Source organism: Lissotriton vulgaris, chromosome 10 (genome assembly GCF_964263255.1).
Source record: "Lissotriton vulgaris chromosome 10, aLisVul1.2, whole genome shotgun sequence".
Classification (NCBI taxonomy): domain Eukaryota; kingdom Metazoa; phylum Chordata; class Amphibia; order Caudata; family Salamandridae; genus Lissotriton; species Lissotriton vulgaris.
Window position 1 is genome coordinate 91648121 of NC_141698.1, and position 17500 is coordinate 91665620.

At 44.2% G+C, this 17500-nt stretch overlaps 1 protein-coding gene across 1 annotated transcript in view; it reads right to left on the minus strand.

The window, feature by feature from the left end:
• Positions 1 to 17500, minus strand: part of BAIAP3 (BAI1 associated protein 3) — a 564909-nt gene that overhangs the window by 240710 nt on the left and 306699 nt on the right. The window contains exons 8-9 of the mRNA XM_086940582.1: positions 13250 to 13294; positions 11127 to 11204 (exon numbers count right to left, since the gene is read on the minus strand). Of these exons, the coding sequence (XP_086796708.1) occupies positions 11127 to 11204; positions 13250 to 13294 (123 nt within the window). The remainder of the gene's footprint in view (positions 1 to 11126; positions 11205 to 13249; positions 13295 to 17500) is intronic.

Here is a 17500-nt window from a genome sequence, read left to right on the forward strand (position 1 = left end):
CTGCACCTTTTTGCTTGATTTACTTTGCACAACATGTTACTTATATTTGATCTACCTCTTTTGTTTCGATTTACTTTTCACATTATGTCATGTATACTTGATCGACCTGTTTCTATTTTGTTGTATAATTTTTCATCTCGGATTGTAAAGAACTCTGATATCCGCAAGGGTTTGGTTAGCGCTCTATAAAAATGTCAAAATAAATAAATAAAAAACAGTATGGCGAACTATGGAATCGTGGGAAGTTGATCTATGGAACACTGACACCGGCGGTAGGTGTGTTGTTTTTGTGAACGACGATGAAGGGAACCTTAATGATGATTGTATGTCAAGAAACAAGGGTTCTTGTGGGAGCGATAGTGTACTGTATTGGTGCTTACAATGCGCAATTGCCATTGCGCATTGTAAGTACCAATATAGTACACTATTGCTCCCACAAGAACCCTTGTTTCTTGACACACAGTATTTACTGGTGAAGTTCTTGCAGGCATTTGAGAAACATATAAAAACAATATGAACAATTAATGCTTTGAATTTTTTAACATTGTAACATTTTTAGCGACAAATTTGTAAATTTTTTATTTGTGTGTGACATTCATCAAATTGTTATGGTTTTAATTAACTAAACAATAAAGTTAAAATTTCAAAAGAAAATTCACAGTATTTACCCTGGTTCTTTGGGAGTATGGTTTCCCTTGTGTTTTTCTGATACTTAACGGTGATTGAGAGCATTGAATGATGTGCAGTGTATGTGGTTGGCAGCCCGAGTTCATCTAGAGGTCAATGGTTGACAGACAATATAAAATACTAACAGGGTCATGGTGTGATATTTCTATTCACCTGCTGATGGCAACAAGAGATTTGTATATCAGGGTGTATATAGTTAATTTATGTAGAGATATAAGGCATGAGCTACACCTTATTACACACTTTTTCCCTCAATATTTTCGGTGCACAGGTGATTGAGACCTTGAGCCCAGGGCTGGTGGGAGTGACATTAGCCAAGTTGGACGCTGTGATTCACACACATTTAGTTTTATGTTTTTAGGCGAACAGACTTTGAGCTGTGAAAAGTGTCTCTGGACAATAACCTTTGGTCTCTCCCAGTGGCTTGCTAGTAGACATTCACCCGGCAGCTATTTGGAAATTATTCCCAAAAACTGAATTGTGGGGCAGAAGTAACAGTGTACCATACTATGAAGTGCATTTGGTTTTACGCTGGTTGTTCTGCTTTTTTTCATGTATTCCTTTGCCTTATACTGGTCCGGTGCACATATAGTTGAAATGAGGTCCCCCTGCCTTGAAGAAACTGCCAACAAGTAGGAAAGGCAATGGAACAAGTCAGCCATTCAATTTAAAATGGTCTAATACATGGTCTGTTTTTTTAAATCATGAGGACTGGCATTATTGAAGACTAATTGCCAGAGGCCCTATCCAACTCATTTTTAAACTTTTTTCTTGTGAGGAAGAAGATTCTCCTCCATATAAGGGAACTTTAGGGGGGTTGATAGAGATGTGTTGTACACAAAATATATTAGATAAACAATACACACCCATACACACCATTCCTCTTGAACATGTTCAGGTGTTGGTTCCTTCCGGTGCAGAGGAGAGGTGCCGATGATGATATGTGAGAATATTGGAGAGAATATGCCAACTACTCCTTGGTGTTTGCTTACATGAGGTGCTCCCTTTGCTTTTTTGCCTGGGTGTTCTGTGGGTCCATTTTGGGCTATTCTTTTGGCAATTACCTTGTTTCTTGGTATTATACATTGACACATACATGGGGATGTTCCTGCAGCTTTGCACTAGCGCTTTCCCATATCTTAGTAGCAAAATGAGGGACCCCATAGAAGTGCTGAATATGATTAGGTATGTGTGATATTCCTAGGGCTTTTTGTTGTTGAAAGTAAACCTTTTGCCAGGTCCAAACCTTGCTTTTTAATATATATGTCACACTAGGGTAGGCCCTGGACAGCCCTGGGCAGGGTGCAATGTATTTAAAAAGTAGGACATGCGCTTTTAAATTTTACATGCCCTGGTAGTGAAACACTTTTACATTTGTTTTTTACTACTGCAAGGCCTACCTCTCCCATAGGATAACATTGGAATTACCTTATTTCATTTTAAAAGTGTAATTTTCAAAAGGAAATAGGCAAACAGTTCAAGTTTGATGACTCTGGATTCCTAATTTCAAATCCTAACTCGTGGTAAAGGTGGATTTGAAATTACAATCCTTAAAATGGCACTTTTAAAAAGTTGGCATTTTCTTGCCTTAGCTACTTAGTGCCTGTAGCCTGTCTCTGGTCACATGGCTGAATGTAGCGGACAGTTGAGTGTATTCCTCTTTGAAAGCCACAGACAATAGGGAGCTTAGGTGTGCCTGGATGGACCATCACTTGCAGGATTGGAGGAAAAGATGGGAACAGTCCCTCCTGAATAGGCACACAAAGGGCCGCAAGCAGTTAATCTGGAGCCAAGACAGGGAAAGCAGGGAAGGCAGGATGCCTCAGAACCTTAGAGGGAAACCTCTAGAAGCTTTTTTCCCAATTCAAAGGCCCATTTGAATATAAATACTGACCTTCAGAAACCACCACTTCAGTACACTTCTGGACCTGTGGATACTCTGCCAGGAAGAGGAACTGCTGATCTACTGAAGGTTTGGCAATCTGCTGCTACCTTGCTGTGCCTCCACCTTGTTGTGCTGACCTGCTTCCTGCTTGAGTGAGAAGGACTTGACCAGTATCTCTTGAACCCACAACCCCGGAATGACTTCAATGGCTAATTGTCTGGCTGCCTGACTTGAGCCTCAGGGTCAGAAGGCTCCAACAACCTCGCTCCTGCACCTAGAATCTGCCATCTGTGACTGTAGACTGCCAAGTGGTGCAACCACAGTCTTGGACCCTTGGAAGTGGGCCTTAGGTGCTCTGCCAGCCTTGTGGATCCAGAAGGAAGCGATGCATCTCCTCTGTTGCGCAGTGAGACCCCAAGCAAAACTACTGCATTGCTGCTGCTCCCCAGATTGGAACTGCTGTAAAGACCATTATCGCATCATAGCTGTCACTGCATGGAAACCGCCAGTGCAACTCATCCTCGGTGCAGACCCTAACATCTCTCATCAACGGCAGCCTCGATGACTCTGCATCACAGCCTCACAACTCCTCGGAACCGACACATCGCCCTGACTGTGCGACGCATCCCTGACTTCGGAACACAAGCCCTCATCAATGGGATCTTTGACAACGAGGCATTAGTACCTTGCACCGCAGCCCTGCCTCGTCTCGGAAACGATGCATTGCTTGGCTTCACAGCACATCTTTGACGCAGAGTCACGCAAAGTTCTGCAAAGCAGGATTTAAGGAACTTCGTTCAGCCGGCCTAACTAGGACCTACCTAGGTCCCGTTAGCCTGCCATTGGGGTCAGCCTGAACTTGTGACTTTGTCCCAGTCGGAGCCACTAGATAGCCACAATTGGTGCTTGATGCCTTCTGGCACCATTTTTACTAAAATCTTTTCAATGTAATACCTCCGGTTCTACTGATTGGAGTTTTGTCATTTTGGTCTTGTTTTGTTAATTAAAAATCACTCTATTTGCCTAGCTCTTTTTGTGGTTTATTGTCATTGTGTTACTGTTTGAAGTGTTGCACAAATACTTTACAGATTGCCCCTGAGTTAAGCATGATTGCTTTTTGCCAAGCTACATGAGGGTTCAGCACAGGTTAATTTAGGGTTTGCTTGTGACTTCACCCTGAGCAAAACTGTGGTTGCTGCTTGAGAAGGGTTCCACCCCCCTCGACCAGCAACCCATTTTCTTACAAATGGAAAGTTGGGGAAGATAGACAGAGCATTTGAAGCAGCAGCGGCCAAACTTTGGAATGCTCTTCCATTTTATATGAATGTTGTTTTCTGCAGTTTAGAAGGAATTTGAAAACTCATCTTTATTAATGGCTAGACCTAGCTGATTATACTGTCTATTGACTCATTAGTGCCGAGAACTTTGGCACTCACAAGCTGAAAAAAGTGATTTATGGCTGAAAAGGATAGCCTGACGAGAGATGGAAAAAGTATTTTGAAAGGGGAGTGGATGCACAAGGTAATAAAGTAAGGGTAGTCAGGGGAAGCAGCTGGTATCACTGGTGAAATGTAAATTGTAAATTGATACTTGTATAGCACACTACTCACCCGCAAGGGTCTCAAGGCGCTCGTACGAATACCGCTGTGGAACCCATCCTGGCTTTCCCTGTGAGGCGTCCACTCCTGGGCACCCCCAAGGTGGAGGCCAGGCATCCTTAGGGTTGTGGGGGCCGTTGTGGAGATTAAGCAAGCTATTGCCCAGAGTTGCAGAGTGGGACTCCATGATTGGAATAGGCACCAAGGTGAGAATTATCAGGTCCGTGGAATTTTGAGCCCACGACCCGCCGAGGCTGGGAATTGAACCCTGGTCCCGGGCTAGACCTCTGCATCAGAGTATGCCGCTCTAATCATTGAGCCACACTTCTCCACTGGTGTAGCTTTTGCTACCCTTGGCCCTCTCATCACTATCCCTGACCCCAGAGATCCGGAAGGAATAGAAAGTACAGGTGGGTCTAATATCTCTCTTTAGTTTTTGTACTTGTCCTCCCTCAGTCTCCTCAGGAGCAGAGATGTTTTAATTGGGTTATTGCACAGGGCCCCCACCTTCCAAGAGGCCCCTTGGGAAATTAAACTCTCTCTCTATTTGATTGCTGTCTATTTTATTTCTTTAGGTGAAACTTTACCCTTCTTTGCCTCCTGCTACCACTGTCTCGGTCTTTCTACCCTGTGCCAACTTAAGGATTATTGGGACATATTTCAACTGTTTTTGTATGACCATGTTAAAATTTAACATATCATTTAGTATTGTATGGCATCATATGGGCTTGAATTACCCGAAAATGGGTACTGAAATTCAAATTTGTTCTTTATAGTGGCCCCAAAACATGTCTTACCCTAGGCCCCCAAAATCCATAAGATCACACTCCTCAGGACCAAACGAGGATCATCTGGTTGCTGATTGGAGAATGTGCCAACACTGTGATGTCACACAGAGTCAAGGGTGGGTATCATCACTTCCACTATCCCTGACTTTGTGTTAAATAAACGTCGATGTTATTCAGAATCGTATGGCTACCTGTTTTCTTCCCTATGCTCTTCCATCACAGGGAACATTTTGGGTTCCAAAGCTCTGAGGGATTCATTGAACCTTGATAATTACTGTATTTTACTACCCCAGCAGCAGCCAAAGGGGCCATTTTCCTTGCCTGCACCAGGGCCCATGGCATCCTGACCCCTTAGCATCTGTCACTATTTTCAGCACAGTATTAGACGTGAATTAAGCATAATAACTTGGAGAAGATTATTCTGACGTGATTGAATCTGACAGTGTGTTAAGAACACAGCCCTCCCCTCTTAGCAGTTCTAGATGCATTCTTGCCTCTGATGCTTAATGTAGTTTCTCAGCAAAAGCAAATTAATTCACATTTCATATATTCCCTGGTGGCATGAGAATTCAGTATGCGTTTCCATGTTTAAAGTGCCTTTAAGTATCTGTTTCGTTCAGTAATGTAACAATGTTACCCGAGGGGAGCCAAAATAAACATTGATGGAGAAGTGTGCCAACGCACACCTCAAATATGCTTTCATTTCCCGTAAACTCTCTACATGAGAATACAGATGGTTAATTAGTAATAAAATGCATTATGATTTATGTTGATATAAGAAGGCGAACAGACGTTTTTAATATGAACATATTTATTTTGTACGAATATTTATGAGTTACTTTGGCTACCCTGCATGCTGAATTAGCGTTTTAGTTTTTATCAACCAGTAACTGAATGAAGTTGTCTCATGGGATGTTCTCCAGTCGATAGAAGATGGGTGGCTATGGTGGTCTGTTGGCCAATGGGAGATCGCATGGCGCCTGGTGGACCACCAGGTTTGACCAAAGATGCTCAGAGGCAAGCATCTGAGAACGAGGCAGATTAGATGGAATGCGTCAACTGGATAATCGGGAGCCATGTTGTCCAACAAAATATGGAGCACTCTGATGGCGTTAATGGTCTCTACTATGGGCATTATTGTTGAGTTATTGACCCTTTACCCTGGTTAGGACTATTAGCGAAGGTGGCAAACAATCATCCTCAAATACATATTACAGGATAGATAGATATCACTTCTACATTGGAAATGAGTATTCCATTACCCATATTATTAGCCGATATGCAACAGATTTTTCAGTGTCTGGGGAGGAAGTTCAACATCTCACCTTTCTGAAGATATGACGAAGCAATGCTAAGTGTAGGACTATTGACCAGTGGTTAATTTGTAAATAAATAAGTGCCGGTGCTCTCATCAGGAGGCAACTTCCACCAGCCCATTTCTCCTGGTAGCACTGCATAAATAAGAACCAGGATGTGGCGTAATGGCCAGGGCTGCGGACTTTGGAACTGGGGAACCAGGTTTGAGACTTAGCGTCAGCTCAACATCCTGTGATTCTCGGCGAATCACTTCATCTCCCTGTGCCTACCATAAATGAATGTGTCGTTAACTGGTGCTCAAGCACCGGTGTTGATGATTAGGTGCCGGTGCTGAGCACCGGAAACCACCGGTTCAAATTAAGCACTGCTATTGACTATGTGTACAGCAAGCTCCTGGGAACCAAGGCTTTCTTCTTTGGTTGGAATGCAGCTGTACTATATACTCTGCCATTCCTTACAGGCCTCCTTACTACCTTGAACTAAACATGCTTCTGCATAGAGTGTCAAAGACCGTTGGAGCAGTGCGACATTGAGTAGATGGCGGTTGCATATCAGAATATTGACTGCAGAAATATTCTCGTAGATGAATATCATAGTAGAAATTGACAAACAAAATATGTTGGAGGTAAGCATATTGGTAAGAAGAGAATTACTATTCTTAACTCCACATCTACATACCGTGAAGATATATCTACTATCAAGCTACATGTATGTGCAATTAGGTATTCTAAACCTCTCCTCGCTACAGTATACTTACCTTGACGATATTTTTATTGTCAACATGTTTGCGGCAATATTTTTGGAGCACAACATTTAAAACTCCATGTTTTACTGCAGTGCCATAGTTGAGTCAGCTAACACAGCATACTTTCAGTACAGCTGGATATAGACCATTCACCGGCCTTACAATGAACTCTGGATAGACAATTTTTCTAAAATCAATAACTGTTAATCCTAAATCGTAGGTACCATTCCCAGGGTTAGGCACATAACGGTATATGTTCAACCCACTAATCTTTCTTGAGTTATGGAATCATGCTCTGCCATCATCCATGAGCTGCTATTTGAAATTGACAAGCTATATTTTATGCAAACTCGATATGTATGTATGTATGTATGTATGTATTTATTGCTTATTAAGCGCAACTGTCACCCCCAAGGGTATCCTGGCGCTGAGACCGACCGTGCATCTATTAAAACAGCTACATTACTCTGGGAAACAGGTAAGTTTTGAGGCTCTTTTTGAAAGTGAGCAGATCAGGGCAGCTCCTTAATGTCAGGGGGAGAGTGTTCCACAGCGTGGCAGCCGCAAAACTGAAAGCGCGACCACCCATTCTCGTTCTATTAATTTTAGGGACTTTTACCAAGAACGCCGAAGATGATCTTAGAGGTCTGGCTGCCTGATACCAGAGGAAGAGAGTCTGAAGAGGTATTGGTCCCAGTCCATGCAGGGCCCTAAAGACAAGGCAGAGAGCCTTAAACGCAATTCTCTGCTGGACTGGAAGCCAATGTAGATCGGCCAAAGCTGCCGATGAAGAGGCGGACCGTGGTCGAGACAAGGCCAGTTTAGCGGCCATATTCTGTATCCTTTGGAGCTTTAGGATCAGAATCTTCGGGGCACCCAAAAGTAGTGCGTTACAGTAGTCAATCCTACTGAGAATGGAACTACGCACTACCTCAGCTCTGGAGCCCCGTGGAAGAAGTGGCAGGATTTTCCGTAGAGCACGGAGCAAACCCATGCATGTTGCTGCCGTTTTGTTTACGGAGGCATCGAGCTGCAAATTGGGTTCGAATAGAACTCCCAGGTTTCGAGCTGACTCTGCCGCCTCCACCGATCCCGGGATGGACACTGGCCAGAAATCTGCCGGTAGTGTACGGGGAGTTCGGTCCAAGGAGCAGTGGAGTACCTCCGTTTTTGATCCGTTGAATTGCAACGCATTGGCTCGCAGCCATGCTGCTGTGGCTGCCATACAACGGTGAAAGACATCCCTTGAAATAGTCTCTGAACCCTCAAATGAAAAAATCAACTGAGTGTCATCGGCATAGTTGACAACAGATATGCCGAATGACTTTATCAGTGCTATCAAGGGACGGAGATATATGTTAAATAGGATCGGGCTAATTGCCGATCCTTGAGGAACTCCCTGTTTCACCCGCCTAGTGGCTGATCGAAAAGGTGGTAATGCCACGGCTTGTTGTCGGTTGTCCAAATAGGACGTGAGCCAGTCTAGGGCCAGGCCGCACACTCCCGCACTCCGAAGACGGCCAAGTAGAACTTCATGGTCCACCGTGTCGAACGCGGCCGACATGTCAAGTAGCACCAAGAATGCAGACTTGCCCTTGTCGACTCGCGTTCGCAGATCGTCCAACACGGTGACCAAGGCCGTCTCGGTGCCGTGCGCTGGCCTAAAGCCGTATTGTACAGCATCCAGACACAGATTTGTTTCTAGGAAGTTGGATAAGGCTCTTGTGACCCATCTTTCAAGGACTTTAATCGCAAATGGTAATAGCGAGATTGGCCTATAATTGGCCGCACAGAGAGGGTCCAGAGAAGCCTTTTTCAACAGAGGTGTTACAATGGCCAACTTCCAGCTGACAAGCACTATCAACAGGCAGGTGTTTGGCCAATTTAATATTGGGGGCCATTACCTGTGACCTGCACCAGTTTCTCCAAATCATCATTTTATATTTGTTCTGTAACTATTTGTCCTTTTTCCGAACAACATCTTCCTAATTACGAAGTGTATAGCGTTTGCACATATATCTATTCTTGATTTATATACTGTACATGTTGTTTCACTATCTTTTTATTTACGTGTATGCCATGTTTGCCTCATATTATCTTCTCATGTAAAGCGCTTTGATGCCTCCTGGGTCTAGCCAGCTCCATAAAAAACTTTTAAAATAAAAAATAAAAATAATAATAAAATAAAGGTGTTGCGAGATTAAATTCTATACACTTCATGGACCCTTCTAAAATGACCTAGGTATGTTTCAGCTTTTATGTTTATAATTCAGTTTAGTTCTTGTCAAACATGTTTTCCGGGTTAAGGGCTCAAAACAGAGTTTATCTATAGAAATCAAACAATTAGAAGCTATGTGTACCTTTCCAACCATCCTCTTGACATGTCAGGGTTGAATTTCGTCCAGATTCCTGTAGTGATCTCAGTGAGTTAGACTGACCTTTCAGAGAGATAACTTGCACATCTAACTACTAGTGTTAAGGTTGATGCTCGATGAATCATACATTGCAGCCTATGTCATACTCTCTCGGGTCCTAAAGAGGTCAATTCATCGTGATTCGATGGAACGCAGGATTGCAAACCATGGAGAAGTCTTAGCCCCTCAATATGATCTCCCCGGTGATGTGTTCAAGTGTGGATAGCACGTTGTGTTATTCTGAAATGCCTGGTGTTCTCACGTTCAGGATTACAGAGTGCAATGTCAGTACACTCATCATTCTTGGGTGGGGCATACCAGGTCCTGTGTTACCAGGGCGGATACGTACCAGGTTAAAACCACATGCAGTTGTTGTGGGTATCTCCCCAGCCTGGCCCCACCCTTCATGGCGGCAGGCAACAAGCTCCCCACTGGGTATACAACCTTTAGCACACATTTTTTACAACGCACTACCATTACCACGCATCTTTTACAACGCATGCCATTACAACGCATAGCGCTTTGGGGCGATCTGACATAGGGAATGGATAGTGAATAGGTTAATTTACTATCCAATAACCTTCCCTAGTGTCCACGGGGACTGGTGTTGGAATAGTAAATTAAACTATTCACTATCCAGCACCCCAAAGCGCTATGCGTTGTAAAGGTATTGCGTTGTAAAAAATGCGTGGTAATGGTATGTGTGGTAAAAGTGTGCGTGCTAACGTCATACATCCTCTCCACTGATACCCCTCCCCACCCCCTTTCACATAATTACTACTAGATCTCCTCCTATTCCATTCACCACCTTCTCTCAACCCCGTTTACCTCCTACTTGAAGCAAGTGATAAATGGGATCAGTAAAAGAAGTTGTATACAGTAAGGAATGGAGATCCGCTTGGGTGGTGTGACCCATACCCTGATGAATGACTTGGAATAGCTGCCTTCAGGGGTGGGGCTTTTGTCCTGAATCTGAAATCCCACCAACCAGCCATTTCTGTTCCTAAATAAGGTGAACTAGTAACGAGGAAATAGCCCTTGTGATAATGGGCATGGAAGGCAGGTGACACATGACCACCCTTGTAAGGTGGAGGAAGAGGATGAGGAGGATGAGGAGGATGAGGATGAGGAGGATGAGGATGAGGATGAGGATGAGGATGAGGAGGATGAGGGTGTGGATGAGGAGGAGGAGATGAGGAGGAGGAGGATGAGGATGAGGATGAGGAGGTAGAGGGTGTGGATGAGGAGGAGGAGGATGAGGAGGAGGAGGATGAGGAGGATGAGGATGAGGAGGATGAGGGTGTGGATGAGGAGGAGGAGGATGAGGAGGATGAGGATGAGGAGGATGAGGGTGTGGATGAGGAGGAGGAGGATGAGGAGGAGGAGGAGGAGGAGGAGGAGGCTGGTTTTTTACTCTGACAATATCTGAACTCAAACAGATATCTGCAGGCCTCACACAAAGAATAGTAGTTGGAAGGGGATAACCTTATTATGGACCTGTGTGGCTGTCCCCCTTGTAATTCCAGGCTTACCGCTAGCTTGCCTTGATTATGAGCAAACTGACAATTTCCTATTGCGCTTGTTAAGAACGGCCATTAAAAACAAATAATAATAATAGCATAAGCATTTTATTTTAGGTATAAACATCTCTCTGTTTTAAAGAATGCTTACAGTACTGTATGTTTACTTTACCTGCCCATTCCTTTGAAGCCACTGACTTCATTCAGTTTTTTACAGGCCTCTGCTACCGAGACATCATCATCATGGTCCCTGGAAAAGAAGAAGAAACAACACATTTTCATTGTTCAATATTTACTTCGGGGCATACCCTATGGATGAGTGTTTGGATGTAGTTGCCTTGATTCTTAGTTGGAGGTCTGTCTGTCCACTCCAGGGTACAGTTGTCCCTCCTTGTGTTGAACTGGTCCTACCACGCCTTCCTCCTGTAGAGCCCAAAATCTGGAAGACCCCGGCTGCACAGCGAGGACTCTTTGCCTGACACTTTCTGCCATACAGTTTGAATTGGGATAGTGTCATCAATTTACAGATAATGGATGCAGGACACACCAATGAGAGTCCTTCTGAGTGACCGGAGGTGTACATGTCTGTCACAACGCTTCCTCCCTCACGGTGGTAGGAAGGAATTCTAACGGTCATGGCAAGATGATTGAATGCATATGATCATCTGGTTTCTAAGATGTGATTCCCTCATTCATATACTCTGCTCTCATACCCTCCTGCAGAGGTTTTCAAATTGTAAGACACGCCCCCACACCCCCACCGAGGGGGTCATGGATGCATTCCCAGAGAAGGAGATGCCCCTGGAAGGTCGGACTTGTTTCTTTGGCACATTTCCAGGCTGTCTTCTTTTACATGCAGAGGTTGAAGTGACTAAAAAACTGTAGAAACTGTAATCCAGAGTGCCCTGGTGCAGGAGTCAGTGAGAGGTGTTGGGGCCAGGGGGTGGGGGGTGGGGGGACGGAGAAAGGAATTCACAGATGTCTTTAAACAGAACTAAATATTCTGTAACTTTTGCGTTATTTTTTTCACCTCCAGGTAACTGAAAAGAATAAAACCAGCTGTAAGAAGGGCCAACTAAACCCAGATTATGGCTGTTTTATTATCATTCCTTGCTTGCATTACTGCCCAGTGCGCGGCTTCTGCGCCAGGGTTGGCTCGGGGCTCCTAGCAGTGGCCCAGGGGAGGGGACAACTGAAGCAGAGCAGACACCTTAGTATGGGTGATGGAGACATAGCAGGAACAGAAAAGGGACAACATGGGAGCTTAGATTTTTAACCAAGGGCAAAGGGGACTGCCCGCTTCTCTAGGCAGGAGCTATCACTAGCGAAGTAGATGCAGAAGCCGGGGGTCCAGGGATCTGAGGGGCTCAATGCATCACAATTATGCCTGTCTTTCTTCAAAAATAGGGGGGTTGAGAGTTATTTTCCTTGTTAGTTTCATGACTGAGGGCACCTTGGCGGGAAAAGTGTTAGCTAATTTTTTTCTGAAAGGGACAGAGAGCCTGGTCCAAGATTGGCGTGTTGATCAGGCTTGGTGGGGAAGAGGTGAAAGAGGCAAAGAACATAGCCTGCTAATCTGGGCCGCAGATGTCATTGGTGCCGGAGAACCAGTTGCTTTGGAGCCCAGGAGTGCAATTTTTTTTTGGTCAGTTTCTGTTTTTGTTGAATTAATTTGCTCTTTCAAAAGTCTCACATTTATGATGGATTATGAGCTACATAAAAGGTATCCCTGCACTCATACCTGCCACTCCTGCTCCCACAATCCTTGCCATAATGCAAAAACATTTGAAGACCTCTGCCCTACTGGTTCTGGTTCATGCTTCACTAAACCCCTGAAATACAGAGTCATTTTCAAGGCAATTTTCCAAGGTGCCCAATTGACTATGTTTGCAGTTCTCCAATTGTCAAGTATTTCACAATTATGTTGATGGTGTCCTGGTCCATTCAAAACCTTACTTTGAAATCGTTTCCACACTAGGATCTGGGGCCTACGGTAATCTTTTTGTACACAAATATAGGTGCTTTGATACCTTGTGGTACATGAACACCTTGAAAACAATTTTGAAAGATGCAAATATATTTTACAAAAGTTTGCAAGCACAAGGATAATGCTTCCTTCTGCTTTGTGTTATTTTAGACATCACAATTTCTACCATGATATCAGTGAGTGAAGGGTAAAATCATAAACCGGAATATGACAACACAATGATGACAATTTCCATCCCCGGGCACACTGAGTACAGTTTAACAAGTTATCTAATGGAGTGTAATATATTCTTTATTAAACAAACATACCAAATATCCAAGTGAAGCTGATCACTGTGAATGTCATCTATTTCACTGTGGAGACAAAGGCATTTGCATTAGAAAGAGAAAATGCTGGGGTTAGTTCGAAAATAATGCACACTTATTTGTTCAAATTCATTTAAATGTTTGCGACAAAATGGGTTTCTTTATAGATCACAAACAATATCAAGCAACTGTTCAACAAAAAGTATAATCTGCTGCAAAATAAAAGAAGACTGAAAAGCTGTACAATATGTAGAACCAATTTAGTTTATAATAAGCATAATGAAAACTGCTCAACTAAAAATATTCCAAATTAATTCACTTTAAATGATGCCTCAAGCTTCAAAAGTGCAGGTGCATGTCTTATTTTTGGTAGATGGAACGTTCTAAAAACCATTAAGAAAGTTTACAGAAGTATTTCTTTCCTGCAAGAGCAGCAGAGGGTTTTCTTAGCCTTCAATTCCTAACAATTTATGGAAAGAAAGGTCAGCACCTCCATTTGAGATTAGCATGGCACCCAGCCGCACAGCCACAGCAGGTCTCTCTATGGGGACGCATGCGCTGTGAGGAAAGTTATTCCTCATTTCCGGTGAAGAATCAAGGGGTGGTATTGTGAGTGGAGTGATGTCAACTCCTTGTAATTGGGGTTCTGTCCCTTTTGGGTTTGCCAAGACGTCTAGGTGGTATACACCCGTTACAACGCATCTGTTACTCCGCACTACCATTACAACGCGACTTTTACAACGCATACCATTACAAAGCATTGCGCTGGGGGGCGCTCTAGGATAGGGAATAAGTATAATTTACTATCCAACACCTTCCCTAGGGTCCACGGGGACTGGAGTTAGAATAGTAAATTATACTTACCACTATCCAGCACCTCAAAGCGCTATGCGTTGTAATGGTATGCGTTGTAATGGTCGCGTTGTAATAGTAGGTAGTTGTAACGGTATGCGTTGTAACATGGTACATCCCGTCTAGGTATCTCTTGAATATGCCAAACCTGTGTTCCAGTGCTTAGCAGCTACTTCTCTTAAACTTTGTTCCATGACTGAGAAATATATGTATGGACTAGCGTGCTTGAGTTAAAAAGTGCAAACGTACCTAGAAATAAATAAGCACTGCACAATGCAAGAGTTTTAATGTAGGTAGTGTAGAAAATAAATGGACACTAGCAGTGACTTGGAGAGTGGAGAGGGCAGGGGTGCTGGGCATGACTTAACGTGAGGATAAGGATAGTGGAAGAAGCAGTGCTGGGGGTGCTGCGACGCCCCCAAAATAACTCTGCTGGAGTTCCGAAGGTGAATGAGCATTACAAAGGATTTTACATTTTGCTTCTATCTTGTCACATTTGCTGTGTGTTCAAAGACAGAGGTCCAATGCCAGGCTAGTCTTCTAACAAATTGCTGCTTATTCTTTTAACTAGAAGATTGGTGTTTACTTTGCTTTCTATGACGGCGAAGTTAAAGCGTTTTGTAAGGTAAACTATCTGACAATCTTGCTGGTGTGAAAGGCAAGGCAGTAGGATGGTGTTTTTTTCTAATACACAACAACATTTAATTTCCACGTATTATCGTTTTGGGCGCTGCATAGTTTTATCAGTAAAACCGCATGCCTGTGCAAAGTCATTCACTGGAAAATGTGTTGTCTGTAAGTGACTGTACACTACCACACCATGTTTTAGTAATATATGTGTGACAGTGTGCCCCACAATATAGCACCAGCTACATACTACACCCTTAGCATTCTCTTGCGGAACGGGTGTGGCTTATTTTCGATAATTTTTCTTTGTGTGACGTATGGACTTTTCAGAATCCCCAGAATAACATTAATGGCATCACCCCCACCCTGACAATTGTTCCAGTACTATTGAGTGAGGTCAGTGAAAGGGCTGTGGGAGGTGGAATGAGAATGGCTGGGAATGGGAGCTACTGGGGGAGAGGATTTGGCACCTGGATAGTTACCTTGTGAGGGAGTGTAACTAGGAGAGATGGGTTTTCAGTTCCACATGGAGTATGGATGGCAGATATGGTATTGGATGGAGAATGGCTGACCCCTCATTTTCTCCCCACCTATTGCATTTTCTGTTTCCAGGATGGTGATGCTGTTGCTTGTCAAGCATTCTGTCCACAGACTTTAATCTTAGTCACCAGAGCTGACTGCACTGTAGAATAACTGGTCTGGAATGTGAGGTGGGAGAGCTGTGGGCGGCAATAGAGGTCTTTGTGTGTCAGTGTGATGATGTCATATCTATGAAGACCTTTGCCGAGGTGTGCTTCTGTAAGGAGGATGCTCATCAGTAGAGTTAGGTGCATATTAGGACGGGCAGACTGAATACAGAAGAAGCTCACAGCAGATGCTGAGCAACTATAGTGCAAAAATGTACCTGCCATATTTAGGTAAAGTTATATAGAAAAGCAGGGAGTCCCAATTATCAACTAGACTTTTGTTCTCAGTTAAGCTTAAGACTAGTACCTATGAGGGCCTCTACAGTTTGTTCTACAAGGAGCATATATTGACTAATTGTTCCTTAGAAAAGTTGCACTAGTATCTAGTTGACTCTAAACTGCCTAGTCCCAGGGAACTGGGTGAGGCAGCAGACGAGTGGGTTTGCACCAGGGTGATCAAGAAGAGCCAGGGGGTGATCAGAAGAAAGGATAACAGATCCATTCCCAGGGAAAAGCCCTGGGTAACTCAGTTCAAAAAACAAAAAGAGTCCTCTAAAGGTCCCCTAACACATGCACAAAGAGGGCGTCCCTGGGCTATTCAAGGGGAAGTGGTATCAAGGGAAGTTCTTTGACCCAGCAAAGGCAGGAAAGTGTTTGATGGCTTTCAGCCAGAAAACAAAAGGGGAGATGCAGTCTGCTCAAAGAAGCCCCCACTGGTGGCCAGTCCCAGGGGATTGCAAGTGTAGGTGTGGGAGTGAAAGTTGGCCCAGAGATGGGAAATGGGTATAATGAGATTACCTTAGTTTCTGTGGGTGGGGTGGTAGTTGCAGCCCTGGCAACCTTACCTCCAAGCATGGATAAGTACAGGCAGAGGTCTAAAATCAAAGGGATTGAGGTTGTGGCTCTAAGCGATACAGAAGCCATTGTTACCATGGACAAACTGGTTTCACCTGAGTTACCTATGTACACAAATATAGGTGAGTTACCTATGTAGACAGCAGAGCCATGCTCCATCCCAGGACAATGGTGAGATTAGAAATGGGGAGGTTTGACTGGCCCTTAGAAGGTAGTTGTATCTCCTGTCCTCCCAGTAGAGTGTCTACTGGAAAATGGTCTTGATGCTTCTGAATGGTCAGGGTTGGAAAGGAAGGTTTATGCACAGATACTGTGACTCTGAGTGGGTACTGTGACTCTGAGTGGGTATGTGTTGTTACTAGGTCACAAACTGCACATCAGGGGAGTGCTGAACATGTGGACCCAGGAACAATTTGCCAGGCCTCCAGAAACCAGAGAGAGGGCACAGAGACTGGTGAGCCAGCCCAAAAAGCTCAAGAGGACTAGGAGGAATCCAACCCTGACTTGACAGAATTGCAAAGAACTAGTGGACCCACCAGAGAAGAGCTGTGCAAGGGGCACACAATTTGCTCCACTCTGGAGGGCCCGAGCCAGACTGCCTGCAGGCAAGAGAAGGGTGATGTCAGTGGATTCCACAGGTTGTACTGTGAGAATGGAGTCCTCTGTACCAAGGCCAGGGACCTCAAACCAGGGGCAACCAGGAAAGTGGTGGTCCCCAAGAGCTATAGAGAATTCTTCCTAACTTCGAGCCATGAAATCCCCTTGACAGGACATTTTGGTCAGACCAAGGCCTTGAATAAGCTCGTCAGCCATTTCTATTGGCCCAACATGTCTGCCAAAGTGAAGGAATTCTGCATCCCCTGTCTCATATGTCAGGCCAGTAGCAAGACGGGGGCACGCCAAAGGCTCCCTTTAAACCACTGCCAGTGTTTGGTACTCCCATTGAGTGGGTGTAGATTGATGTTGTTGGTCCACTAGACCCATCAACTGCCCAGGGAATAGATATATCTTGGTGGTAGTTGACCATGCAATCCAGATATCCAGAGGTAATACCACTCACAACAGTCACATCTCCCACACTGGCCAGAGCCCAACTTGCTGTCTTCACCAGAGTGGGCTTTCCAAAGGAGATGGTCTCAGGCAGGAGGACTAACTTTATATCCGCCTATCTGAAGGTGATGTGGGATGAATATGGTCCTACTTATAAGTTCACCATGCCATATCATCCCCAGAC